The 27,472-nt window shown below is 54.2% G+C and overlaps 1 protein-coding gene across 1 annotated transcript in view; it reads left to right on the top strand.

The window, feature by feature from the left end:
* The window catches only part of cenpo (centromere protein O), a 90,628-nt gene extending 64,531 nt beyond the window's left edge, over nt 1-26,097 (top strand). The window contains exons 2-4 of the mRNA XM_072515500.1: nt 18,034-18,299; nt 22,450-22,621; nt 25,568-26,097. Of these exons, the coding sequence (XP_072371601.1) occupies nt 18,034-18,299; nt 22,450-22,621; nt 25,568-25,734 (605 nt within the window). The 3' untranslated portion in view covers nt 25,735-26,097. The remainder of the gene's footprint in view (nt 1-18,033; nt 18,300-22,449; nt 22,622-25,567) is intronic.
* The last annotated feature ends 1,375 nt before the right edge of the window (nt 26,098-27,472 follow it).

Here is a 27,472-nt window from a genome sequence, read left to right as displayed (position 1 = left end):
CGGTGTGTGACTGACTCGCACGGTGTCTACAGAGTGAGACCGGTGTGTGACTGACTCGCACGGTGTCCACAGAGTGAGACCGGTGTGTGACTGTCTCGCACGGTGTCTACAGAGTGAGGCCGGTGTGTGACTGACTCGCACGGTGTCTACAGAGTGAGACCGGTGTGTGACTGACTCGCACGGTGTCCACAGAGTGAGACCGGTGTGTGACTGACTCACACGGTGTCTACAGAGTGAGACCGGTGTGTGACTGACTCACACGGTGTCTACAGAGTGAGACCGGTGTGTGACTGACTCGCACGGTGTCTACAGAGTGAGACCGGTGTGTGACTGTCTGGCACGGTGTCTACAGAGTGAGACCGGTGTGTGACTGACTGGCACGGTGTCTACAGAGTGAGACCGGTGTGTGACTGTCTGGCACGGTGTCTACAGAGTGAGACCGGTGTGTGACTGACTCACACGGTGTCTACAGAGTGAGACCGGTGTGTGACTGTCTCGCACGGTGTCTACAGAGTGAGGCCGGTGTGTGACTGTCTGGCACGGTGTCTACAGAGTGAGACCGGTGTGTGACTGTCTGGCACGGTGTCTACAGAGTGAGACCGGTGTGTGACTGACTCACACGGTGTCTACAGAGTGAGACCGGTGTGTGACTGACTCACACGGTGTCTACAGAGTGAGACCGGTGTGTGACTGACTGGCACGGTGTCTACAGAGTGAGACCGGTGTGTGACTGACTCACACGGTGCCTACAGAGTGAGACCGGTGTGTGACTGACTGGCACGGTGTCTACAGAGTGAGACCGGTGTGTGACTGACTCACACGGTGTCTACAGAGTGAGACCGGTGTGTGACTGACTCGCACGGTGTCTACAGAGTGAGACCGGTGTGTGACTGACTCGCACGGTGTCCACAGAGTGAGACCGGTGTGTGACTGACTCACACGGTGTCTACAGAGTGAGACCGGTGTGTGACTGACTCACACAGTGTCTACAGAGTGAGACCGGTGTGTGACTGACTCACACGGTGTCTACAGAGTGAGACCGGTGTGTGACTGACTCGCACGGTGTCTACAGAGTGAGACCGGTGTGTGACTGACTGGCACGGTGTCTACAGAGTGAGACCGGTGTGTGACTGTCTGGCACGGTGTCTACAGAGTGAGACCGGTGTGTGACTGACTCACACGGTGTCTACAGAGTGAGACCGGTGTGTGACTGACTCACACGGTGTCTACAGAGTGAGACCGGTGTGTGACTGACTCACACGGTGTCTACAGAGTGAGACCGGTGTGTGACTGACTCACACGGTGTCTACAGAGTGAGACCGGTGTGTGACTGACTCACACGGTGTCTACAGAGTGAGACCGGTGTGTGACTGACTCACACGGTGTCTACAGAGTGAGACCGGTGTGTGACTGACTCACACGGTGTCTACAGAGTGAGACCGGTGTGTGACTGACTCACACGGTGTCTACAGAGTGAGACCGGTGTGTGACTGTCTCGCACGGTGTCTACAGAGTGAGACCGGTGTGTGACTGACTGGCACGGTGTCTACAGAGTGAGACCGGTGTGTGACTGACTAGCACGGTGTCTACAGAGTGAGACCGATGTGTGACTGACTCACACGGTGTCTACAGAGTGAGACCGGTGTGTGACTGACTCACACGGTGTCTACAGAGTGAGACCGGTGTGTGACTGACTCACACGGTGTCTACAGAGTGAGACCGGTGTGTGACTGACTCACACGGTGTCTACAGAGTGAGACCGGTGTGTGACTGACTCGCACGGTGTCCACAGAGTGAGACCGGTGTGTGACTGACGCGCACGGTGTCTACAGTGTGAGACCGGTGTGTGACTGACTGGCACGGTGTCCACAGAGTGAGACCGGTGTGTGACTGACTCACACGGTGTCTACAGAGTGAGACCGGTGTGTGACTGACTCACACGGTGTCTACAGAGTGAGACCGGTGTGTGACTGACTCACACGGTGTCTACAGAGTGAGACCGGTGTGTGACTGACTGGCACGGTGTCTACAGAGTGAGACCGGTGTGTGACTGTCTCGCACGGTGTCTACAGAGTGAGACCGGTGTGTGACTGACTCACACGGTGTCCACAGAGTGAGACCGGTGTGTGACTGACTCACACGGTGTCTACAGAGTGAGACCGGTGTGTGACTGACTGGCACGGTGTCTACAGAGTGAGACCGGTGTGTGACTGTCTCGCACGGTGTCTACAGAGTGAGACCGGTGTGTGACTGATTCACACGGTGTCTACAGAGTGAGACCGGTGTGTGACTGACTCGCACGGTGTCTACAGAGTGAGACTGGTGCGTGACTGACTCACACGGTGTCTACAGAGTGAGACCGGTGTGTGACTGACTGGCACGGTGTCTGCAGAGTGAGACCGGTGTGTGACTGTCTCGCACGGTGTCTACAGAGTGAGACCGGTGTGTGACTGACTCACACGGTGTCTACAGAATGAGACCGGTGTGTGACTGACTGGCACGGTGTCTACAGAGTGAGACCGGTGTGTGACTGTCTCGCACGGTGTCCACAGAGTGAGACCGGTGTGTGACTGTCTCGCACGGTGTCTACAGAGTGAGACCGGTGTGTGACTGACTCACACGGTGTCTACAGAATGAGACCGGTGTGTGACTGACTGGCACGGTGTCTACAGAGTGAGACCGGTGTGTGACTGACTCGCACGGTGTCCACAGAGTGAGACCGGTGTGTGACTGTCTCGCACGGTGTCTACAGAGTGAGGCCGGTGTGTGACTGACTCGCACGGTGTCTACAGAGTGAGGCCGGTGTGTGACTGACTCGCACGGTGTCCACAGAGTGAGACCGGTGTGTGACTGACTCACACGGTGTCTACAGAGTGAGACCGGTGTGTGACTGACTCGCACGGTGTCTACAGAGTGAGACCGGTGTGTGACTGACTCACACGGTGTCTACAGAGTGAGACCGGTGTGTGACTGTCTTGCACGGTGTCTACAGAGTGAGACCGGTGTGTGACTGACTCACACGGTGTCTACAGAGTGAGACCGGTGTGTGACTGACTCGCACGGTGTCTACAGAGTGAGACCGGTGTGTGACTGACTCACACGGTGTCTACAGAGTGAGACCGGTGTGTGACTGACTCACACGGTGTCTACAGAGTGAGACCGGTGTGTGACTGACTCACACAGTGTCTACAGAGTGAGACCGGTGTGTGACTGACTGGCACGGTGTCTACAGAGTGAGACCGGTGTGTGACTGTCTCGCACGGTGTCTACAGAGTGAGACCGGTGTGTGACTGACTCACACGGTGTCTACAGAGTGAGACCGGTGTGTGACTGACTCACACGGTGTCTACAGAATGAGACCGGTGTGTGACTGACTGGCACGGTGTCTACAGAGTGAGACCGGTGTGTGACTGTCTCGCACGGTGTCTACAGAGTGAGACCGGTGTGTGACTGACTCGCACGGTGTCTACAGAGTGAGACCGGTGTGTGACTGACTCACACGGTGTCTACAGAGTGAGACCGGTGTGTGACTGTCTCGCACGGTGTCTACAGACTGAGACCGGTGTGTGACTGACTCACGTGGTGTCTACAGAGTGAGACCGGTGTGTGACTGACTCACACGGTGTCTACAGAGTGAGACCGGTGTGTGACTGACTCGCACGGTGTCTACAGAGTGAGACCGGTGTGTGACTGACTCGCACGGTGTCTACAGAGTGAGACCGGTGTGTGACTGACTGGCACGGTGTCTACAGAGTGAGACCGGTGTGTGACTGTCTCGCACGGTGTCTACAGAGTGAGACCGGTGTGTGACTGACTCACGTGGTGTCTACAGAGTGAGACCGGTGTGTGACTGACTCACACGGTGTCTACAGAGTGAGACCGGTGTGTGACTGACTCGCACGGTGTCTACAGAGTGAGACCGGTGTGTGACTGACTCACATGGTGTCTACAGAGTGAGACCGGTGTGTGACTGACTCGCACGGTGTCTACAGAGTGAGACCGGTGTGTGACTGACTCGCACGGTGTCTACCGAGTGAGACCGGTGTGTGACTGACTCACACGGTGTCTACAGAGTGAGACCGGTGTGTGACTGACTCACACGGTGTCTACAGAGTGAGACCGGTGTGTGACTGACTCACACGGTGTCTACAGAGTGAGACCGGTGTGTGACTGACTCGCACGGTGTCTACAGAGTGAGACCGGTGTGTGACTGACTCACACAGTGTCTACAGAGTGAGACCGGTGTGTGACTGACTCACACGGTGTCTACAGAGTGAGACCGGTGTGTGACTGACTGGCACGGTGTCTACAGAGTGAGACCGGTGTGTGACTGTCTCGCACGGTGTCTACAGAGTGAGACCGGTGTGTGACTGACTCGCACGGTGTCCACAGAGTGAGACCGGTGTGTGACTGTCTCGCACGGTGTCTACAGAGTGAGGCCGGTGTGTGACTGACTCGCACGGTGTCTACAGAGTGAGGCCGGTGTGTGACTGACTCGCACGGTGTCCACAGAGTGAGACCGGTGTGTGACTGTCTCGCACGGTGTCTACAGAGTGAGACCGGTGTGTGACTGACTCGCACGGTGTCTACAGAGTGAGACCGGTGTGTGACTGACTGGCACGGTGTCTACAGAGTGAGACCGGTGTGTGACTGTCTCGCACGGTGTCTACAGAGTGAGACCGGTGTGTGACTGACTCACACGGTGTCTACAGAGTGAGACCGGTGTGTGACTGACTCACGTGGTGTCTACAGAGTGAGACCGGTGTGTGACTGACTCACACGGTGTCTACAGAGTGAGACCGGTGTGTGACTGACTCGCACGGTGTCTACAGAGTGAGACCGGTGTGTGACTGACTCACACGGTGTCTACAGAGTGAGACCGGTGTGTGACTGTCTTGCACGGTGTCTACAGAGTGAGACCGGTGTGTGACTGACTCACACGGTGTCTACAGAGTGAGACCGGTGTGTGACTGACTCGCACGGTGTCTACAGAGTGAGACCGGTGTGTGACTGACTCGCACGGTGTCTACAGAGTGAGACCGGTGTGTGACTGACTCGCACGGTGTCTACAGAGTGAGACCGGTGTGTGACTGACTCGCACGGTGTCTACAGAGTGAGACCGGTGTGTGACTGACTCACACGGTGTCTACAGAGTGAGACCGGTGTGTGACTGACTCACACGGTGTCTACAGAGTGAGACCGGTGTGTGACTGACTCACACGGTGTCTACAGAGTGAGACCGGTGTGTGACTGACTCACACGGTGTCCACAGAGTGAGACCGGTGTGTGACTGACTCACACGGTGTCTACAGAGTGAGACCGGTGTGTGACTGACTCACACGGTGTCTACAGAGTGAGACCGGTGTGTGACTGACTCACACGGTGTCTACAGAGTGAGACCGGTGTGTGACTGACTCACACGGTGTCTACAGAATGAGACCGGTGTGTGACTGACTGGCACGGTGTCTACAGAGTGAGACCGGTGTGTGACTGTCTCGCACGGTGTCTACAGAGTGAGGCCGGTGTGTGACTGACTCGCACGGTGTCTACAGAGTGAGGCCGGTGTGTGACTGACTCACACGGTGTCCACAGAGTGAGACCGGTGTGTGACTGTCTCGCACGGTGTCTACAGAGTGAGACCGGTGTGTGACTGACTCGCACGGTGTCCACAGAGTGAGACCGGTGTGTGACTGTCTCGCACGGTGTCTACAGAGTGAGACCGGTGTGTGACTGACTCGCACGGTGTCTACAGAGTGAGACCGGTGTGTGACTGACTGGCACGGTGTCTACAGAGTGAGACCGGTGTGTGACTGTCTCGCACGGTGTCTACAGAGTGAGACCGGTGTGTGACTGACTCACACGGTGTCTACAGAGTGAGACCGGTGTGTGACTGACTCACACGGTGTCTACAGAGTGAGACCGGTGTGTGACTGACTCGCACGGTGTCTACAGAGTGAGACCGGTGTGTGACTGACTCACACGGTGTCTACAGAGTGAGACCGGTGTGTGACTGTCTTGCACGGTGTCTACAGAGTGAGACCGGTGTGTGACTGACTCACACGGTGTCTACAGAGTGAGACCGATGTGTGACTGTCTCGCACGGTGTCTACAGAGTGAGACGGGTGTGTGACTGACTCACACGGTGTCTACAGAGTGAGACCGGTGTGTGACTGACTCGCACGGTGTCTACAGAGTGAGACCGGTGTGTGACTGACTCGCACGGTGTCTACAGAGTGAGACCGGTGTGTGACTGACTCACACGGTGTCTACAGAGTGAGACCGGTGTGTGACTGACTCACACGGTGTCTACAGAGTGAGACCGGTGTGTGACTGACTCACACGGTGTCTACAGAGTGAGACCGGTGTGTGACTGACTGGCACGGTGTCTACAGAGTGAGACCGGTGTGTGACTGACTCGCATGGTGTCTACAGAGTGAGACCGGTGTGTGACTGACTCGCACGGTGTCTACAGAGTGAGACCGGTGTGTGACTGACTCGCATGGTGTCTACAGAGTGAGACCGGTGTGTGACTGACTCGCACGGTGTCTACAGAGTGAGACCGGTGTGTGACTGACTCACACGGTGTCTACAGAGTGAGACTGGTGTGTGACTGACTCGCACGGTGTCCACAGAGTGAGACCGGTGTGTGACTGACTCGCACGGTGTCTACAGAGTGAGACCGGTGTGTGACTGACTCACACGGTGTCTACAGAGTGAGACCGGTGTGTGACTGACTCACACGGTGTCTACAGAGTGAGACCGGTGTGTGACTGTCTCGCACGGTGCCTACAGAGTGAGATCGGTGTGTGACTGACTCACACGGTGTCTACAGAGTGAGACCGGTGTGTGACTGTCTCGCACGGTGCCTACAGAGTGAGATCGGTGTGTGACTGACTCACACGGTGTCTACAGAGTGAGACCGGTGTGTGACTGTCTCGCACGGTGCCTACAGAGTGAGACCGGTGTGTGACTGACTCACACGGTGTCCACAGAGTGAGACCGGTGTGTGACTGACTGGCATGGTGTCTACAGAGTGAGACCGGTGTGTGACTGACTGGCACAGTGTCTACAGAGTGAGACCGGTGTGTGACTGACTCGCACGGTGTCTACAGAGTGAGACCGGTGTGTGACTGACTGGCACGGTGTCTACAGAGTGAGACCGGTGTGTGACTGACTCGCACGGTGTCTACAGAGTGAGACCGGTGTGTGACTGTCTCGCACGGTGTCTACAGAGTGAGACCGGTGTGTGACTGACTCGCACGGTGCCTACAGAGTGAGACCGGTGTGTGACTGACTCGCACGGTGTCTACAGAGTGAGACCGGTGTGTGACTGACTCACACGGTGTCTACAGAGTGAGACCGGTGTGTGACTGACTCGCACGGTGTCTACAGAGTGAGACCGGTGTGTGACTGACTCACACGGTGTCTACAGAGTGAGACCGGTGTGTGACTGACTCGCACGGTGTCTACAGAGTGAGACCGGTGTGTGACTGACTCGCACGGTGTCTACAGAGTGAGACCGGTGTGTGACTGACTCACACGGTGTCTACAGAGTGAGACCGGTGTGTGACTGACTCGCACGGTGTCTACAGAGTGAGACCGGTGTGTGACTGACTCGCACGGTGTCTACAGAGTGAGACCGGTGTGTGACTGACTCGCACGGTGTCTACAGAGTGAGACCGGTGTGTGACTGTCTCGCACGGTGTCTACAGAGTGAGACCGGTGTGTGACTGACTCGCACGGTGTCTACAGAGTGAGACCGGTGTGTGACTGACTCACACGGTGTCTACAGAGTGAGACCGGTGTGTGACTGTCTCGCACGGTGTCTACAGAGTGAGACCGGTGTGTGACTGACTCGCACGGTGTCTACAGAGTGAGACCGGTGTGTGACTGTCTCACACGGTGTCTACAGAGTGAGACCGGTGTGTGACTGACTCACACGGTGTCTAAAGAGTGAGACCGGTGTGTGACTGACTGGCACGGTGTCTGCAGAGTGAGACCGGTGTGTGACTGACTCGCACGGTGCCTACAGAGTGAGACCGGTGTGTGACTGACTCACACGGTGTCTAAAGAGTGAGACCGGTGTGTGACTGACTGGCACGGTGTCTGCAGAGTGAGACCGGTGTGTGACTGACTCGCACGGTGTCTAAAGAGTGAGACCGGTGTGTGACTGACTGGCACGGTGTCTGCAGAGTGAGACCGGTGTGTGACTGACTGGCACGGTGTCTACAGAGTGAGACCGGTGTGTGACTGACTCGCACGGTGTCTACAGAGTGAGACCGGTGTGTGACTGACTCACACGGTGTCTACAGAGTGAGACCGGTGTGTGACTGTCTCGCACGGTGTCTACAGAGTGAGACCGGTGTGTGACTGACTCGCACGGTGTCTACAGAGTGAGACCGGTGTGTGACTGACTCACACGGTGTCTACAGAGTGAGACCGGTGTGTGACTGACTCACACGGTGTCTACAGAGTGAGACCGGTGTGTGACTGTCTCACACGGTGTCTACAGAGTGAGACCGGTGTGTGACTGACTGGCACGGTGTCTACAGAGTGAGACCGGTGTGTGACTGACTCGCACGGTGTCTACAGAGTGAGACCGGTGTGTGACTGACTGGCACGGTGTCTACAGAGTGAGACCGGTGTGTGACTGACTCGCACGGTGTCTACAGAGTGAGACCGGTGTGTGACTGACTCGCACGGTGTCTACAGAGTGAGACCGGTGTGTGACTGACTCGCACGGTGTCTACAGAGTGAGACCGGTGTGTGACTGACTGGCACGGTGTCTACAGAGTGAGACCGGTGTGTGACTGTCTCGCACGGTGTCTACAGAGTGAGACCGGTGCGTGACTGACTCACACGGTGTCTACAGAGTGAGACCGGTGTGTGACTGACTCACACGGTGTCTAAAGAGTGAGACCGGTGTGTGACTGACTGGCACGGTGTCTGCAGAGTGAGACCGGTGTGTGACTGTCTCGCACCGTGTCTACAGAGTGAGACCGGTGTGTGACTGACTCACACGGTGTCTACAGAATGAGACCGGTGTGTGACTGACTGGCACGGTGTCTACAGAGTGAGACCGGTGTGTGACTGTCTCGCACGGTGTCTACAGAGTGAGACCGGTGTGTGACTGACTGGCACGATGTCTACAGAATGAGACCGGTGTGTGACTGACTGGCACGGTGTCTACAGAGTGAGACCGGTGTGTGACTGTCTCGCACGGAGTCTACAGAGTGAGACCGGTGTGTGACTGTCTCGCACGGTGTCTACAGAGTGAGACCGGTGTGTGACTGACTCGCACGGTGTCTACAGAGTGAGACCGGTGTGTGACTGACTGGCACGGTGTCTACAGAGTGAGACCGGTGTGTGACTGACTCACACGGTGTCTACAGAGTGAGACCGGTGTGTGACTGACTCGCACGGTGTCTACAGAGTGAGACCGGTGTGTGACTGTCTCGCACGGTGTCTACAGAGTGAGACCGGTGTGTGACTGACTCACACGGTGTCTATAGAGTGAGACCGGTGTGTGACTGACTGGCACGGTGTCTACAGAGTGAGACCGGTGTGTGACTGACTCACACGGTGTCTACAGAGTGAGACCGGTGTGTGACTGACTCGCACGGTGTCTACAGAGTGAGACCGGTGTGTGACTGACTCACACGGTGTCTACAGAGTGAGACCGGTGTGTGACTGACTCGCACGGTGTCCACAGAGTGAGACCGGTGTGTGACTGTCTCGCACGGTGTCTACAGAGTGAGGCCGGTGTGTGACTGACTCGCACGGTGTCTACAGAGTGAGGCCGGTGTGTGACTGACTCGCACGGTGTCTACAGAGTGAGACCGGTGTGTGACTGACTCGCACGGTGTCTACAGAGTGAGACCGGTGTGTGACTGACTCGCACGGTGTCTACAGAGTGAGACCGGTGTGTGACTGTCTCACACGGTGTCTACAGAGTGAGACCGGTGTGTGACTGACTCGCACGGTGTCTACAGAGTGAGACCGGTGTGTGACTGTCTCACACGGTGTCTACAGAGTGAGGCCGGTGTGTGACTGACTCGCACGGTGTCTACAGAGTGAGACCGGTGTGTGACTGACTCACACGGTGTCTACAGAGTGAGACCGGTGTGTGACTGACTCGCACGGTGTCTACAGAGTGAGACCGGTGTGTGACTGTCTCACACGGTGTCTACAGAGTGAGACCGGTGTGTGACTGACTCGCACGGTGTCTACAGAGTGAGACCGGTGTGTGACTGTCTCGCACGGTGTCTACAGAGTGAGACCGGTGTGTGACTGACTCACACGGTGTCTATAGAGTGAGACCGGTGTGTGACTGACTGGCACGGTGTCTACAGAGTGAGACCGGTGTGTGACTGACTCACACGGTGTCTACAGAGTGAGACCGGTGTGTGACTGACTCGCACGGTGTCTACAGAGTGAGACCGGTGTGTGACTGACTCACACGGTGTCTACAGAGTGAGACCGGTGTGTGACTGACTCGCACGGTGTCCACAGAGTGAGACCGGTGTGTGACTGTCTCGCACGGTGTCTACAGAGTGAGGCCGGTGTGTGACTGACTCGCACGGTGTCTACAGAGTGAGGCCGGTGTGTGACTGACTCGCACGGTGTCTACAGAGTGAGACCGGTGTGTGACTGACTCGCACGGTGTCTACAGAGTGAGACCGGTGTGTGACTGTCTCACACGGTGTCTACAGAGTGAGGCCGGTGTGTGACTGACTCGCACGGTGTCCACAGAGTGAGACCGGTGTGTGACTGTCTCGCACGGTGTCTACAGAGTGAGACCGGTGTGTGACTGACTCGCACGGTGTCTACAGAGTGAGACCGGTGTGTGACTGTCTCACACGGTGTCTACAGAGTGAGACCGGTGTGTGACTGACTGGCACGGTGTCTACAGAGTGAGACCGGTGTGTGACTGTCTCGCACGGTGTCTACAGAGTGAGACCGGTGTGTGACTGACTCACACGGTGTCTACAGAGTGAGACCGGTGTGTGACTGACTCACGTGGTGTCTACAGAGTGAGACCGGTGTGTGACTGACTCACACGGTGTCTACAGAGTGAGACCGGTGTGTGACTGACTCGCATGGTGTCCACAGAGTGAGACCGGTGTGTGACTGACTCGCACGGTCTCTACAGAGTGAGACCGGTGTGTGACTGTCTCGCACGGTGTCTACAGAGTGAGACCGGTGTGTGACTGACTCGCACGGTGTCCACAGAGTGAGACCGGTGTGTGACTGACTCACACGGTGTCCACAGAGTGAGACCGGTGTGTGACTGACTGGCATGGTGTCTACAGAGTGAGACCGGTGTGTGACTGACTCACACGGTGTCTACAGAGTGAGACCGGTGTGTGACTGACTCACACGGTGTCTACAGAGTGAGACCGGTGTGTGACTGACTCACACGGTGTCTACAGAGTGAGACCGGTGTGTGACTGACTCACACGGTGTCTACAGAGTGAGACCGGTGTTTGACTGACTCACACGGTGTCTACAGAGTGAGACCGGTGTGTGACTGACTCGCACGGTGTCTACAGAGTGAGACCGGTGTGTGACTGACTCGCACGGTGTCTACAGAGTGAGACCGGTGTGTGACTGACTCGCACGGTGTCTACAGAGTGAGACCGGTGTGTGACTGTCTCGCACGGTGTCTACAGAGTGAGACCGGTGTGTGACTGACTCGCACGGTGTCTACAGAGTGAGACCGGTGTGTGACTGACTCGCACGGTGTCTACAGAGTGAGACCGGTGTGTGACTGACTCGCACGGTGTCTACAGAGTGAGACCGGTGTGTGACTGACTCGCACGGTGTCTACAGAGTGAGACCGGTGTGTGACTGACTGGCACGGTGTCTACAGAGTGAGACCGGTGTGTGACTGACTGGCACGGTGTCTACAGAGTGAGACCGGTGTGTGACTGACTCACACGGTGTCTACAGAGTGAGACCGGTGTGTGACTGACTCGCACGGTGTCTACAGAGTGAGACCGGTGTGTGACTGACTCACACGGTGTCTACAGAGTGAGACCGGTGTGTGACTGTCTCGCACGGTGTCTACAGAGTGAGACCGGTGCGTGACTGACTCACACGGTGTCTACAGAGTGAGACCGGTGCGTGACTGACTCACACGGTGTCTACAGAGTGAGACCGGTGTGTGACTGACTCACACGGTGTCTAAAGAGTGAGACCGGTGTGTGACTGACTGGCACGGTGTCTGCAGAGTGAGACCGGTGTGTGACTGTCTCGCACCGTGTCTACAGAGTGAGACCGGTGTGTGACTGACTCACACGGTGTCTACAGAATGAGACCGGTGTGTGACTGACTGGCACGGTGTCTACAGAGTGAGACCGGTGTGTGACTGTCTCGCACGGTGTCTACAGAGTGAGACCGGTGTGTGACTGACTGGCACGGTGTCTACAGAATGAGACCGGTGTGTGACTGACTGGCACGGTGTCTACAGAGTGAGACCGGTGTGTGACTGACTCACACGGTGTCTACAGAGTGAGACCGGTGTGTGACTGACTGGCACGGTGTCTACAGAGTGAGACCGGTGTGTGACTGACTCACACGGTGTCTACAGAGTGAGACCGGTGTGTGACTGACTGGCACGGTGTCTACAGAGTGAGACCGGTGTGTGACTGACTCACACGGTGTCTACAGAGTGAGACCGGTGTGTGACTGACTCGCACGGTGTCTACAGAGTGAGACCGGTGTGTGACTGACTCACACGGTGTCTACAGAGTGAGACCGGTGTGTGACTGACTCGCACGGTGTCCACAGAGTGAGACCGGTGTGTGACTGTCTCGCACGGTGTCTACAGAGTGAGGCCGGTGTGTGACTGACTCGCACGGTGTCTACAGAGTGAGGCCGGTGTGTGACTGACTCGCACGGTGTCCACAGAGTGAGACCGGTGTGTGACTGTCTCGCACGGTGTCTACAGAGTGAGGCCGGTGTGTGACTGACTCGCACGGTGTCTACAGAGTGAGGCCGGTGTGTGACTGACTCGCACGGTGTCCACAGAGTGAGACCGGTGTGTGACTGTCTCGCACGGTGTCTACAGAGTGAGACCGGTGTGTGACTGACTCACACGGTGTCTACAGAGTGAGACCGGTGTGTGACTGACTCGCACGGTGTCCACAGAGTGAGACCGGTGTGTGACTGTCTCGCAGGGTGTCTACAGGGTGAGGCCGGTGTGTGACTGACTCACACGGTGTCTACAGAGTGAGACCGGTGTGTGACTGACTCACACGGTGTCTACAGAGTGAGACCGGTGTGTGACTGACTCGCACGGTGTCTACAGAGTGAGGCCGGTGTGTGACTGACTCCCACGGTGTCTACAGAGTGAGACCGGTGTGTGACTGACTCCCACGGTGTCTACAGAGTGAGACCGGTGTGTGACTGACTCACACGGTGTCTACAGAGTGAGACCGGTGTGTGACTGACTCGCACGGTGTCTACAGAGTGAGACCGGTGTGTGACTGACTCACACGGAGTCTACAGAGTGAGACCGGTGTGTGACTGACTCACACCGTGTCTACAGAGTGAGACCGGTGTGTGACTGACTCGCACGGTGTCTACAGAGTGAGGCCGGTGTGTGACTGACTCGCACGGTGTCTACAGAGTGAGACCGGTGTGTGACTGACTCGCACGGTGTCCACAGAGTGAGACCGGTGTGTGACTGACTCACACGGTGTCTACAGAGTGAGACCGGTGTGTGACTGACTAGCACGGTGTCTACAGAGTGAGACCGGTGTGTGACTGTCTCGCCCGGTGTCTACAGAGTGAGACCGGTGTGTGACTGACTGGCACGGTGTCTACAGAGTGAGACCGGTGTGTGACTGACTGGCACGGTGTCTACAGAGTGAGACCGGTGTGTGACTGACTCACACGGTGTCTACAGAGTGAGACCGGTGTGTGACTGACTAGCACGGTGTCTACAGAGTGAGACCGGTGTGTGACTGTCTCGCCCGGTGTCTACAGAGTGAGACCGGTGTGTGACTGTCTCGCACGGTGTCTACAGAGTGAGACCGGTGCGTGACTGACTCACACGGTGTCTACAGAGTGAGACCGGTGCGTGACTGACTCACACGGTGTCTACAGAGTGAGACCGGTGTGTGACTGACTCACACGGTGTCTAAAGAGTGAGACCGGTGTGTGACTGACTGGCACGGTGTCTGCAGAGTGAGACCGGTGTGTGACTGTCTCGCACCGTGTCTACAGAGTGAGACCGGTGTGTGACTGACTCACACGGTGTCTACAGAATGAGACCGGTGTGTGACTGACTGGCACGGTGTCTACAGAGTGAGACCGGTGTGTGACTGTCTCGCACGGTGTCTACAGAGTGAGACCGGTGTGTGACTGACTGGCACGGTGTCTACAGAATGAGACCGGTGTGTGACTGACTGGCACGGTGTCTACAGAGTGAGACCGGTGTGTGACTGACTCACACGGTGTCTACAGAGTGAGACCGGTGTGTGACTGACTGGCACGGTGTCTACAGAGTGAGACCGGTGTGTGACTGACTCACACGGTGTCTACAGAGTGAGACCGGTGTGTGACTGACTGGCACGGTGTCTACAGAGTGAGACCGGTGTGTGACTGACTCACACGGTGTCTACAGAGTGAGACCGGTGTGTGACTGACTCGCACGGTGTCTACAGAGTGAGACCGGTGTGTGACTGACTCACACGGTGTCTACAGAGTGAGACCGGTGTGTGACTGACTCGCACGGTGTCCACAGAGTGAGACCGGTGTGTGACTGTCTCGCACGGTGTCTACAGAGTGAGGCCGGTGTGTGACTGACTCGCACGGTGTCTACAGAGTGAGGCCGGTGTGTGACTGACTCGCACGGTGTCCACAGAGTGAGACCGGTGTGTGACTGTCTCGCACGGTGTCTACAGAGTGAGGCCGGTGTGTGACTGACTCGCACGGTGTCTACAGAGTGAGGCCGGTGTGTGACTGACTCGCACGGTGTCCACAGAGTGAGACCGGTGTGTGACTGTCTCGCACGGTGTCTACAGAGTGAGACCGGTGTGTGACTGACTCACACGGTGTCTACAGAGTGAGACCGGTGTGTGACTGACTCGCACGGTGTCCACAGAGTGAGACCGGTGTGTGACTGTCTCGCAGGGTGTCTACAGGGTGAGGCCGGTGTGTGACTGACTCACACGGTGTCTACAGAGTGAGACCGGTGTGTGACTGACTCACACGGTGTCTACAGAGTGAGACCGGTGTGTGACTGACTCGCACGGTGTCTACAGAGTGAGGCCGGTGTGTGACTGACTCCCACGGTGTCTACAGAGTGAGACCGGTGTGTGACTGACTCCCACGGTGTCTACAGAGTGAGACCGGTGTGTGACTGACTCACACGGTGTCTACAGAGTGAGACCGGTGTGTGACTGACTCGCACGGTGTCTACAGAGTGAGACCGGTGTGTGACTGACTCACACGGAGTCTACAGAGTGAGACCGGTGTGTGACTGACTCACACCGTGTCTACAGAGTGAGACCGGTGTGTGACTGACTCGCACGGTGTCTACAGAGTGAGGCCGGTGTGTGACTGACTCGCACGGTGTCTACAGAGTGAGACCGGTGTGTGACTGACTCGCACGGTGTCCACAGAGTGAGACCGGTGTGTGACTGACTCACACGGTGTCTACAGAGTGAGACCGGTGTGTGACTGACTAGCACGGTGTCTACAGAGTGAGACCGGTGTGTGACTGTCTCGCCCGGTGTCTACAGAGTGAGACCGGTGTGTGACTGACTGGCACGGTGTCTACAGAGTGAGACCGGTGTGTGACTGACTGGCACGGTGTCTACAGAGTGAGACCGGTGTGTGACTGACTCACACGGTGTCTACAGAGTGAGACCGGTGTGTGACTGACTAGCACGGTGTCTACAGAGTGAGACCGGTGTGTGACTGTCTCGCCCGGTGTCTACAGAGTGAGACCGGTGTGTGACTGACTCACACGGTGTCTACAGAGTGAGACCGGTGTGTGACTGACTCGCACGGTGTCTACAGAGTGAGACCGGTGTGTGACTAACTCGCACGGTGTCTACAGAGTGAGACCGGTGTGTGACTGACTGGCACGGTGTCTACAGAGTGAGACCGGTGTGTGACTGACGCACACGGTGTCTACAGAGTGAGACCGGTGTGTGACTGACTGGCACGGTGTCTACAGAGTCAGACCGGTGTGTGACTGACTCACACGGAGTCTATAGAGTGAGACCGGTGTGTGACTGACGCACACGGTGTCTACAGAGTGAGACCGGTGTGTGACTGACAGGCACGGTGTCTACAGAGTGAGACCGGTGTGTGACTGACTCGCACGGTGTCTACAGAGTGAGACCGGTGTGTGACTGACTCACACCGTGTCTACAGAGTGAGACCGGTGTGTGACTGACTCACACCGTGTCTACAGAGTGAGACCGGTGTGTGACTGACACACACGGTGTCTACAGAGTGAGACCGGTGTGTGACTATCTCGCACGGTGTCTACAGAGTGAGACCGGTGTGTGACTGACTCACACGGTGTCTACAGAGTGAGACCGGTGTGTGACTGACTCACACGGTGTCTACAGAGTGAGGCCGGTGTGTGACTGACTCCCACGGTGTCTACAGAGTGAGACCGGTGTGTGACTGACTGGCACGGTGTCTACAGAGTGAGACCGGTGTGTGACTGACTCGCACGGAGTCTACAGAGTGAGACCGGTGTGTGACTGACTCGCACGGTGTCTACAGAGTGAGACCGGTGTGTGACTGACTCACACGGTGTCTACAGAGTGAGACCGGTGTGTGACTGACTCACACGGTGTCTACAGAGTGAGACCGGTGTGTGACTGACTCACACGGTGTCTACAGAGTGAGACCGGTGTGTGACTGACTCACACGGTGTCTACAGAGTGAGACCGGTGTGTGACTGACTCACACGGTGTCTACAGAGTGAGACCGGTGTGTGACTGACTCACACCGTGTCTACAGAGTGAGACCGGTGTGTGACTGACTCGCACGGTGTCTACAGAGTGAGACCGGTGTGTGACTGACTCACACGGTGTCTATAGAGTGAGACCGGTGTGTGACTGACTGGAACGGTGTCTACAGAGTGAGACCGGTGTGTGACTGACTCACACGGTGTCTACAGAGTGAGACCGGTGTGTGACTGTCTCGCACGGTGTCCACAGAGTGAGACCGGTGTGTGACTGACCCGCACGGTGTCTACAGAGTGAGACCGATGTGTGACTGACTCACGGTGTCTACAGAGTGAGACCGGTGTGTGACTGTCTCGCACGGTGTCTACAGAGTGAGACCGGTGTGTGACTGACTCACACGGTGTCTACAGAGTGAGACCGGTGTGTGACTGTCTCGCACGGTGTCTACAGAGTGAGACCGGTGTGTGACTGTCTCGCACGGTGTCCACAGAGTGAGACCGGTGTGTGACTGACCCGCACGGTGTCTACAGAGTGAGACCGATGTGTGACTGACTCACACGGTGTCTACAGAGTGAGACCGGTGTGTGACTGTCTCGCACGGTGTCCTCAGAGTGAGACCGGTGTGTGACTGACCCGCACGGTGTCTACAGAGTGAGACCGATGTGTGACTGACTCACACGGTGTCTACAGAGTGAGACCGGTGTGTGACTGACTCGCACGGTGTCTACAGAGTGAGACCGGTGTGTGACTGACTCGCACGGTGTCTACAGAGTGAGACCGGTGTGTGACTGACTCACACGGTGTCTACAGAGTGAGACCGGTGTGTGACTGACTCACACGGTGTCTACAGAGTGAGACCGGTGTGTGACTATCTCGCACGGTGTCTGCAGAGTGAGACCGGTGTGTGACTGACTCACACGGTGTCTGCACTGAATCACAGAAAGTCATTGCAGAGAAAGGATCGATTTGGCCGTGTCTGACTGTGCTGGAATTGAGTGAGGTATCAGAGAATGTCTGGTTTACAGATGCAAAGGTGTGAAACTATCTTCACGTCATTGCTGCTTATCATTGATCTTTTGTTGTATCTGTGTAGGGATTAGTGCGAAGGTGAGAGAGCTGAACTCCACAAACACGTTCTGTATCAGCACTGCGTACGAGGGCATCTACCTAGATTCCTATTACCTGGATATTCAGATGCAGCATCCTCGCAAGATCATTTCTCACAACATTCCTGCCTTCATCCCCCTGGAGCAGACAGCTCATACCCACCTGCAGCAGGACCTGCTGCGATTTATGGATGTACTGCGTGATGCCCTGAATGCCTACGCCAGCAGAAGATACCAGGTGGAGCAGTTACAGGTATACAGCAGAGTAGCCACAGGCAGCACGGTAGCACAGTGGTTAGCACCGTGGCTTCACAGTGCCAGGGTCCCAGGTTTGATTCCCCGCTGGGACACTGTGCGGAATCTGCGCGTTCTCCCCATGTCTGCGTGGGTTTCCTCCGGGTACTCCGGTTTCCTCCCACAGTCCAAAGACGTGCAGGTTAGGTGGATTGGCCGTGATAAATTGTCCTTAGTGTCCAAAAAGTTTAGGAGGCGTTTTTGGGTTACGGGGATAGGGTGGAAGTGAGGGCTTAAGGGGATCGGTGCAGACTCGATGGGCCGAATGGCCTCCTTCTGCACTGCATGTTCTATGGTCAATAGATACAGAGTCAAGCTATCTCTACGCTGTCCCCATCAAACACTCCCAGGTACAGCACGGGGTTAGATACAGAGTAAAGTTCTCTCTACACTGCCCCCATCAAACACTCCCAGAACAGGTACAGCACGGGGTTAGATACAGAGTAAGACTCCCTCTCCACTGTCCCCATCAAACACTCCCAGGACAGGTACAGCACGGGGTTAGATACAGAGTAAAGCTCCCTCTCCACTGTCCCCATCAAACACTCCCAGGACAGGTACAGCACGGGGTTAGATACAGAGTAAAGCTCCCTCTCCACTGTCCCCATCAAACACTCCCAGGACAGGTACAGCACGGGGTTAGATAGAGTAAAGGTCCTTCTACACTGTCCCCATCAAACACTCCCAGGTACAGCACGGGGTTAGATACAGAGTAAAGTTCTCTCTACACTGCCCCCATCAAACACTCCCAGGACAGGTACAGCTCGAGGTTAGATACAGAGTTCAAAGAACAAAGAAAAGTACAGCACAGGAACAGGCCCTTCGGCCCTCCAAGCCTGTGCCGACCATGCTGCCCGACTAAACTAAAATCTTCCACACTTCCTGGGTCTGTGTCCCTCCATTCCCACCCTATTCATATATTTATCAAGATGCCCCTTAAATGTCACTATCGTAAAGCTCCCTCTACACTGTCTCCAACAAATACTCTCAGGACAGGTACAGCACGGGGTTAGATACAGAGTAAGACTCCCTCTCCACTGTCCCCATCAAACACTCCCAGGACAGGTACAGCACGGGGTGAGATAGAGTAAAGGTCCTTCTACACTGTCCCCATCAAACACTCCCAGGACAGGTACAGCACGGGGTTAGATACAGAATAAAGCTACTCCACACTGTCCCCATCAAACATTCCCAGGACAGGTACAGCACGGGGTTAGATACAGAGTCCAGCTCCCTCTACACTGTCCCCATCAAACACACCCAGGACAGATACAGCACGGGGTTAGATACAGAGTAAAGCTCCCACTACACTGTCCCCATCAAACACTCCCAGGACAGGTACAGCACGGGGTTAGATACAGAGTAAAGCTCCCACTACACTGTCCCCATCAAACACTCCCAGGACAGGTACAGCACGGGGTTAGATACAGAGTCCAGCTCCCTCTACACTGTCCCCATCAAACACACCCAGGACAGGTACAGCACGGGGTCAGATACAGAGTAAAGCTCCCTCTTCATGTGACATGTGGGAGGCTTTCAAGTGTCAGTTGATAGGAATACAGGACAGGCATGTTCCTGTGAGGAAGAAAGACAAATACGGCAATTTTCGGGAACCTTGGATGACGAATGATATTGTAGGCCTCGTCAAAAAGCAAAAGGAGGCATTTGTCAGGGCTAAAAGGCTGGGAACAGACGAAGCCTGTGTGGCATATAAGGAAAGTAGGAAGGAACTTAAGCAGGGAGTCAGGAGGGCTAGAAGGGGTCATGAAAAGTCATTGGCAAATAGGGTCAAGGAAAATCCCAAGGCTTTTTACACTTACATAAAAAGCAAGAGGGTAGCCAGGGAAAGGGTTGGCCCACTGAAGGATAGGCAAGGGAATCTATGTGTGGAGCCAGAGGAAATGGGCGAGGTACTAAATGAATACTTTGCATCAGTATTCACCAAAGAGAAGGAATTGGTAGATGTTGAGTCTGGAGAAGGGGGTGTAGATAGCCTGGGTCACATTGTGATCCAAAAAGACGAGGTGTTGGGTGTCTTAAAAAATATTAAGGTAGATAAGTCCCCAGGGCCGGATGGGATCTACCCCAGAATACTGAAGGAGGCTGGAGAGGAAATTGCTGAGGCCTTGACAGAAATCTTTGGATCCTCGCTGTCTTCAGGGGATGTCCCGGAGGACTGGAGAATAGCCAATGTTGTTCCTCTGTTTAAGAAGGGTGGCAGGGATAATCCCGGGAACTACAGGCCGGTGAGCCTTACTTCAGTGGTAGGGAAATTACTGGAGAGAATTCTTCGAGACAGGATCTACTCCCATTTGGAAGCAAATGGACGTATTAGTGAGAGGCAGCACGGTTTTGTGAAGGGGAGGTCGTGTCTCACTAACTTGATAGAGTTTTTCGAGGAGGTCACTAAGATGATTGATGCAGGTAGGGCAGTAGATGTTGTCTATATGGACTTCAGTAAGGCCTTTGACAAGGTCCCTCATGGTAGACTAGTACAAAAGGTGAAGTCACACGGGATCAGGGGTGAACTGGCAAGGTGGATACAGAACTGGCTAGGCCATAGAAGGCAGAGGGTAGCAATGGAGGGATGCTTTTCTAATTGGAGGGCTGTGACCAGTGGTGTTCCACAGGGATCAGTGCTGGGACCTTTGCTCTTTGTAGTATATATAAATGATTTGGAGGAAAATGTAACTGGTCTGATTAGTAAGTTTGCAGACGACACAAAGGTTGGTGGAATTGCGGATAGCGATGAGGACTGTCTGAGGATACAGCAGGATTTAGATTGTCTGGAGACTTGGGCGGAGAGATGGCAGATGGAGTTTAACCTGGACAAATGTGAGGTAATGCATTTTGGAAGGGCTAATGCAGGTAGGGAATATACAGTGAATGGTAGAACCCTCAAGAGTATTGAAAGTCAAAGAGATCTAGGAGTACAGGTCCACAGATCACTGAAAGGGGCTACACAGGTGGAGAAGGTAGTCAAGAAGGCATACGGCATGCTTGCCTTCATTGGCCGGGGCATTGAGTATAAGAATTGGCAAGTCATGTTGCAGCTGTATAGAACCTTAGTTAGGCCACACTTGGAGTATAGTGTTCAATTCTGGTCGCCACACTACCAGAAGGATGTGGAGGCTTTAGAGAGGGTGCAGAAGAGATTTACCAGAATGTTGCCTGGTATGGAGGGCATAAGCTATGAGGAGCGATTGAATAAACTCGGTTTGTTCTCACTGGAACGAAGGAGGTTGAGGGGCGACCTGATAGAGGTATACAAAATTATGAGGGGCATAGACAGAGTGGATAGTCAGAGGCTTTTCCCCAGGGTAGAGGGGTCAATTACTAGGGGGCATAGGTTTAAGGTGAGAGGGGCAAAGTTTAGAGTAGATGTACGAGGCAAGTTTTTTACGCAGAGGGTAGTGGGTGCCTGGAACTCACTACCGGAGGAGGTAGTGGAGGCAGGGACGATAGGGACATTTAAGGGGCATCTTGACAAATATATGAATAGGATGGGAATAGAAGGATACGGACCCAGGAAGTGTAGAAGATTGTAGTTTAGTCGGGCAGTATGGTCGGCACGGGCTTGAAGGGCCGAAGGGCCTGTTCCTGTGCTGTACATTTCTTTGTTCTTTGTTTGTTTGTTCTTTGTTCACTGTCCCCATCAAACACTCCCAGGACAGGCACAGCACGGGGTTAGATACAGAGTAAAGCTCCCTCTACACTGTCCCCATCAAACACTCCCAGGACAGATACAGCATGGGGTTAGATACAGAGTAAAGCTCCCTCTACACTGTCCCCATCAAACACTCCCAGGACAGATACAGCATGGGGTTAGATACAGAGTCCAGCTCCCTCTACACTGTCCCCATCAAACACACCCAGGACAGGTACAGCATGGGGTTAGATACAGAGTAAAGCTCCCTCTACACTGTCCCCATCAAACACTCCCAGGACAGATACAGCATGGGGTTAGATACAGAGTAAAGCTCCCTCTACACTGTCCCCATCAAACACTCCCAGGACAGTTAGGTACAGAGTTAAGCTCCTGGGAGTGTTATCCGGCATGTCTGTGCGGTTTTAAACAGCTAGTCACTGATGCTAACACTTCTTCGCAGAAACTCCACACTGCATCTTTAATTGGCCAGTTACAGAGGAATGCTGCATATAACGTGCTGAAGTTTCGGTATCAAATTTTGTGTGGGGACATGGAGCAGGATGTCCAGGTAAAAGTGGTGTATCGGCATCTCGCATGCTACCTCCCGACTGGAGTTACTCTCACCTGTTCAGGTAAGAGCAGATAGGAATTGGATTCCTGTGCATGATGATTAGTCAATAACAGCTGGAAGCGATGACATAGCTCTCCTCACACTGACACTGAGCCTTGTTGAGGTACATGTGAAATTAACTTTGTGATGGATAAGTCTTCCGACTGGGATTTTGTCCCATGACACTAACTGTCCTGATCACTAACTGATGAATGTAGTTTGGAGAGAGGAAGAACCAACCAGAGCTTCTACATCCTCAAGAAAGGAGGAATGGCTAAAGCAGGAAACTACAGGCCAGTCAGTCTAACCTCAGAGGTGGGGAAACCATTGGAAGCAATTCCGAGAGACTGAATTAATCTGCATTTGGAGAGACAAGGATTAATCAAGAACAGTAAGCATGGTTTTGTTCAGGGGAGGTCATTTCTGACCAACTTGATTCAGGTTTCTGAAGAGGTGACCAGGTGTTTAGATGAGGGGAGTAGATTTGACGGAGTTTACTTGGACTTCAGCAAGGCTTTTGATAAGGTGCCACATAGAACATAGAACAATACAGCGCAGTACAGGCCCTTCGGCCCACGATGTTGCACCGAAACAAAAGCCATCTAACCTACACTATGCCATTATCATCCATATGTTTATCCAATAAACTTTTAAATGCCCTCAATGTTGGCGAGTTCACTACTGTAGCAGGTAGGGCATTCCACGGCCTCACTACTCTTTGCGTAAAGAACCTACCTCTGACCTCTGTCCTATATCTATTATCCCTCAGTTTAAAGTTATGTCCCCTCGTGCCAGCCATATCCATCCGCGGGAGAAGGCTCTCACTGTCCACCCTATCCAACCCCCTGATCATTTTGTATGCCTCTATTAAGTCTCCTCTTAACCTTCTTCTCTCCAACGAAAACAACCTCAAGTCCATCAGCCTTTCCTCATAAGGTTTTCCCTCCATACCAGGCAACATCCTGGTAAATCTCCTCTGCACCCGCTCCAAAGCCTCCACGTCCTTCCTATAATGCGGTGACCAGAACTGTATGCAATACTCCAAATGTGGCCGTACCAGAGTTCTGTACAGCTGCAACATGACCTCCCGACTCCGGAACTCAATCCCTCTACCAATAAAGGCCAACACTCCATAGGCCTTCTTCACCACCCTATCAACCTGGGTGGCAACTTTCAGGGATCTATGTACATGGACACCTAGATCCCTCTGCTCATCCACACTTCCAAGAACTTTACCATTAGCCAAATATTCCGCATTCCTGTTATTCCTTCCAAAGTGAATCACCTCACACTTCTCTACATTAAACTCCATTTGCCACCTTCAGCCCAGCTCTGCAGTTTATCTATATCCCTCTGTAACCTGCTACTTCCTTCCACACTATCGACAACACCACCGACTTTAGTATCGTCTGCAAATTTACTCACCCACCCTTCTGCGCCTTCCTCTAGGTCATTGATAAAAATGACAAACAGCAACGGCCCCAGAACAGATCCTTGTGGTACTCCACTTGTGACTGTACTCCATTCTGAACATTTCCCATCAACCACCACCCTCTGTCTTCTTTCAGCTAGCCAATTTCTGATCCACATCTCTAAATCACCCTCAATCCCCAGCCTCCGTATTTTTTGCAATAGCCTACCGTGGGGAACCTTATCAAACGCTTTGCTGAAATCCATATACACCACATCAACTGCTCTACCCTCGTCTACCTGTTCAGTCACCTTCTCAAAGAACTCGATAAGGTTTGTGAGGCATGACCTACCCTTCACAAAGCCATGCTGACTATCCCTGATCATATTATTCCTATCTAGATGATTATAAATCTTGTCTCTTATAATCCCCTCCAAGACTTTACCCACTACAGACGTGAGGCTCACCGGTCTATAGTTGCCGGGGTTGTCTCTGCTCTGGGAGACTGATAGCGAAGGTAAGAGCCCATGGGATCCAAGGAAATTTGGCAAATTGGATGCAGAATTGGCTGAGTGGCAGGAAGCAGAGGGCGATGGTCGAGGGGTGTTTTTCTGACTGGAAGCCTGTGTCCAGTGGGGTCCCGCAGGGATCAGTGTTGGGCCCTTGCTGTTTGTGGTTTATAAAAATGATTTAGATGTGAATGTTGGAGAGTTGATCAGTAAGTTTGTGGATGATACAGAGATTGGTGGGTTGTTAATAGTGAGGAGGATAGTCTTCGATTACAGAAGGAGAGACGGGCTGGTCAGGTGGGCTGATCAGTGACAAATGGAATCCTTGTTCACGATTCTCTTGCGGTTAACGTGCAGGTTCAGTCGGCAGTTCGGAAGGCAAATGCAATGTTAGCATTCATGTCGAGAGGGCTAGAATACAAGACCAGGGATGTACTTCTGAGGCTGTATAAAGCTCTGGTCAGACCCCATTTGGAGTATTGTGAGCAGTTTTGGGCCCCGTATCTAAGGAAGGATGTGCTGGCCTTGGAAAGGGTCCAGAGAAGGTTCCCAAGAATAATCCCTGGAATGAAGAACTTGTCATATGAGGAACGGTTGAGGACTCTGGGTCTGTACTCGTGGAGTTTAGAAGGATGAGGGGGACCTGATTGAAACTTACAGGATACTGCGAGGCCTGGATAGAGTGGACGTGGAGAGGATGTTTCCACTTGTAGGTAAGGATTGCAGATTTCCTCTCTAAAGGATATTAGTGAACCACATGAGTTTTTACAAAAATCGACAATGTTTTCAAGGTCATCATCACTGACTTTGGCTTTATATTTCAGATTTATTAATGAAATTTCAATGACCCCGGCTGTTTTCGGATTGTGACTCTGGGTTGTTGGTTCTGGTCTCTGGATTACTCGTCCAGTAACATCTCAATGCTGCCACCAGCGTGCACAGCGCACGGGGCTGAGACTGTGCACACAGTTAATTATTTACCGAGAGAATGGGTAGAGTGAGGATTCACACGGAGCTCGCTGACTGCATTTGTTTTATTTTGCACTAGGGGCAGATGCAGAATCCGTGAATGCAAAGTTAGATTGTCACCGGCAGCTCTTTGAAAAGATGGAACTTTACCGAGTATTTGACAGCTTGAAGCTGCAGGAAGAATTGGCCGTGTCGAGCGGTATTCACTCTACCTTGCACAGCTCTCACACCCCCTCTTGCCAGTGAATACAACATACATTTCACCATCCAGTCTACAACGGGGCTGGGGGAGGGGCCAAGAGACAAGTTGGGTTGATATTGAAATTCTGAGTTATTCAGAGATTACTGACCCTGTAACTTCCATTACTTTCTGCAGCACATTGTTCAAAATGGAATATGAGTCACTGGGGCTGAGGGGGTGTTTTGAGAGAGCAGAGCACAAAGGGTTTTCGTTCAAATCTCAAACCAGAGACTTGAACAGATAAATCAAGCTTTTCAGTTCTGAGGGAGTGTCGCACTGTCAGAGGGTCAGTACTGAGGGAGTGCCGCACTGTCAGAGGGTCAGTACTGAGGGAGTGCAGCACTGTCAGAGGGTCAGTACTGAGGGAGTGCCGCACTGTCAGAGGGTCAGTACTGAGGGAGTGCTGCACTGTCAGAGGGTCAGTACTGAGCTGCACTGTCAGAGTGTCAGTCCTGAGGGAGTGCAGCACTGTCAGAGGGTCAGTACTGAGGGAGAGCTGCACTGTCAGAGGGTCAGTACTGAGGGAGTGCTGCACTATCAGAGGGTCAGTACTGAGGGAGTGCTGCACTGTCAGAGGGTCAGTACTGAGGGAGTGCTGCACTGTCAGAGGGTCAGTACTGAGGGAGCGCCGCACTGTCAGAGGGTCAGTACTGAGGGAGTGCCGCACTGTCAGAGGGTCAGTACTGAGGGAGTGCCGCACTGTCAGAGGGTCAGTACTGAGGGAGAGCTGCACTGTCAGAGGGTCAGTACTGAGGGAGTGCTGCACTGTCAGAGGGTCAGTACTGAGGGAGTGCTCCACTGTCAGAGGGTCAGTACTGAGGGAGCGCCGCACTGTCAGAGGGTCAGTACTGAGGGAGTGCTGCACTGTCAGAGGGTCAGTACTGAGGGAGTGCCGCACTGTCAGAGGGTCAGTACTGAGGGAGTGTCGCACTGTCAGAGGGTCAGTACTGAGGGAGTGCCGCACTGTCAGAGGGTCAGTACTGAGGGAGTGCGGCACTGTCGGAGGGTCAGTACTGAGGGAGTGCCGCACTGTCAGAGAGTCAGTACTGAGGGAGTGCCGCACTGCCAGTGGGTCAGTACTGAGGGAGTGCGGCACTGTCAGAGGGACAGTACTGAGGGAGTGCTGCACTGTCAGAGGGTCAGTACTGAGGGAGTGCCGCACTGTCAGAGGGTCAGTACTGAGGGAGTGCTGCACTGTCAGAGGGTCAGTACTGAGAGAGTGCCGCACTGTCAGAGGGTCAGCACTGAGGGAGAGCTGCACTGTCAGAGGGTCAGTACTGAGGGAGCGCCGCACTGTCAGAGGGTCAGTACTGAGGGAGTGCTGCACTGTCAGAGGGTCAGTACTGAGGGAGTGCTGCACTGCCAGAGGGTCAGTACTGAGGGAGTACTGCACTGTCAGAGGGTCAGTACTGAGGGAGTGCGGCACTGTCGGAGGGTCAGTACTGAGGGAGTGCTGCACTGTCAGAGGGTCAGTACTGAGCTGCACTGTCAGAGTGTCAGTCCTGAGGGAGTGCAGCACTGTCAGAGGGTCAGTACTGAGGGAGAGCTGCACTGTCAGAGGGTCAGTACTGAGGGAGTGCTGCACTATCAGAGGGTCAGTACTGAGGGAGTGCTGCACTGTCAGAGGGTCAGTACTGAGGGAGTGCTGCACTGTCAGAGGGTCAGTACTGAGGGAGCGCCGCACTGTCAGAGGGTCAGTACTGAGGGAGTGCCGCACTGTCAGAGAGTCAGTACTGAGGGAGT

The sequence above is a fragment of the Scyliorhinus torazame genome, chromosome 1 (genome assembly GCF_047496885.1).
Source record: "Scyliorhinus torazame isolate Kashiwa2021f chromosome 1, sScyTor2.1, whole genome shotgun sequence".
NCBI lineage: Eukaryota > Metazoa > Chordata > Chondrichthyes > Carcharhiniformes > Scyliorhinidae > Scyliorhinus > Scyliorhinus torazame.
Note: the sequence above shows the minus strand (reverse complement) of the source record. Positions and strands in the feature narration are given on the sequence as shown.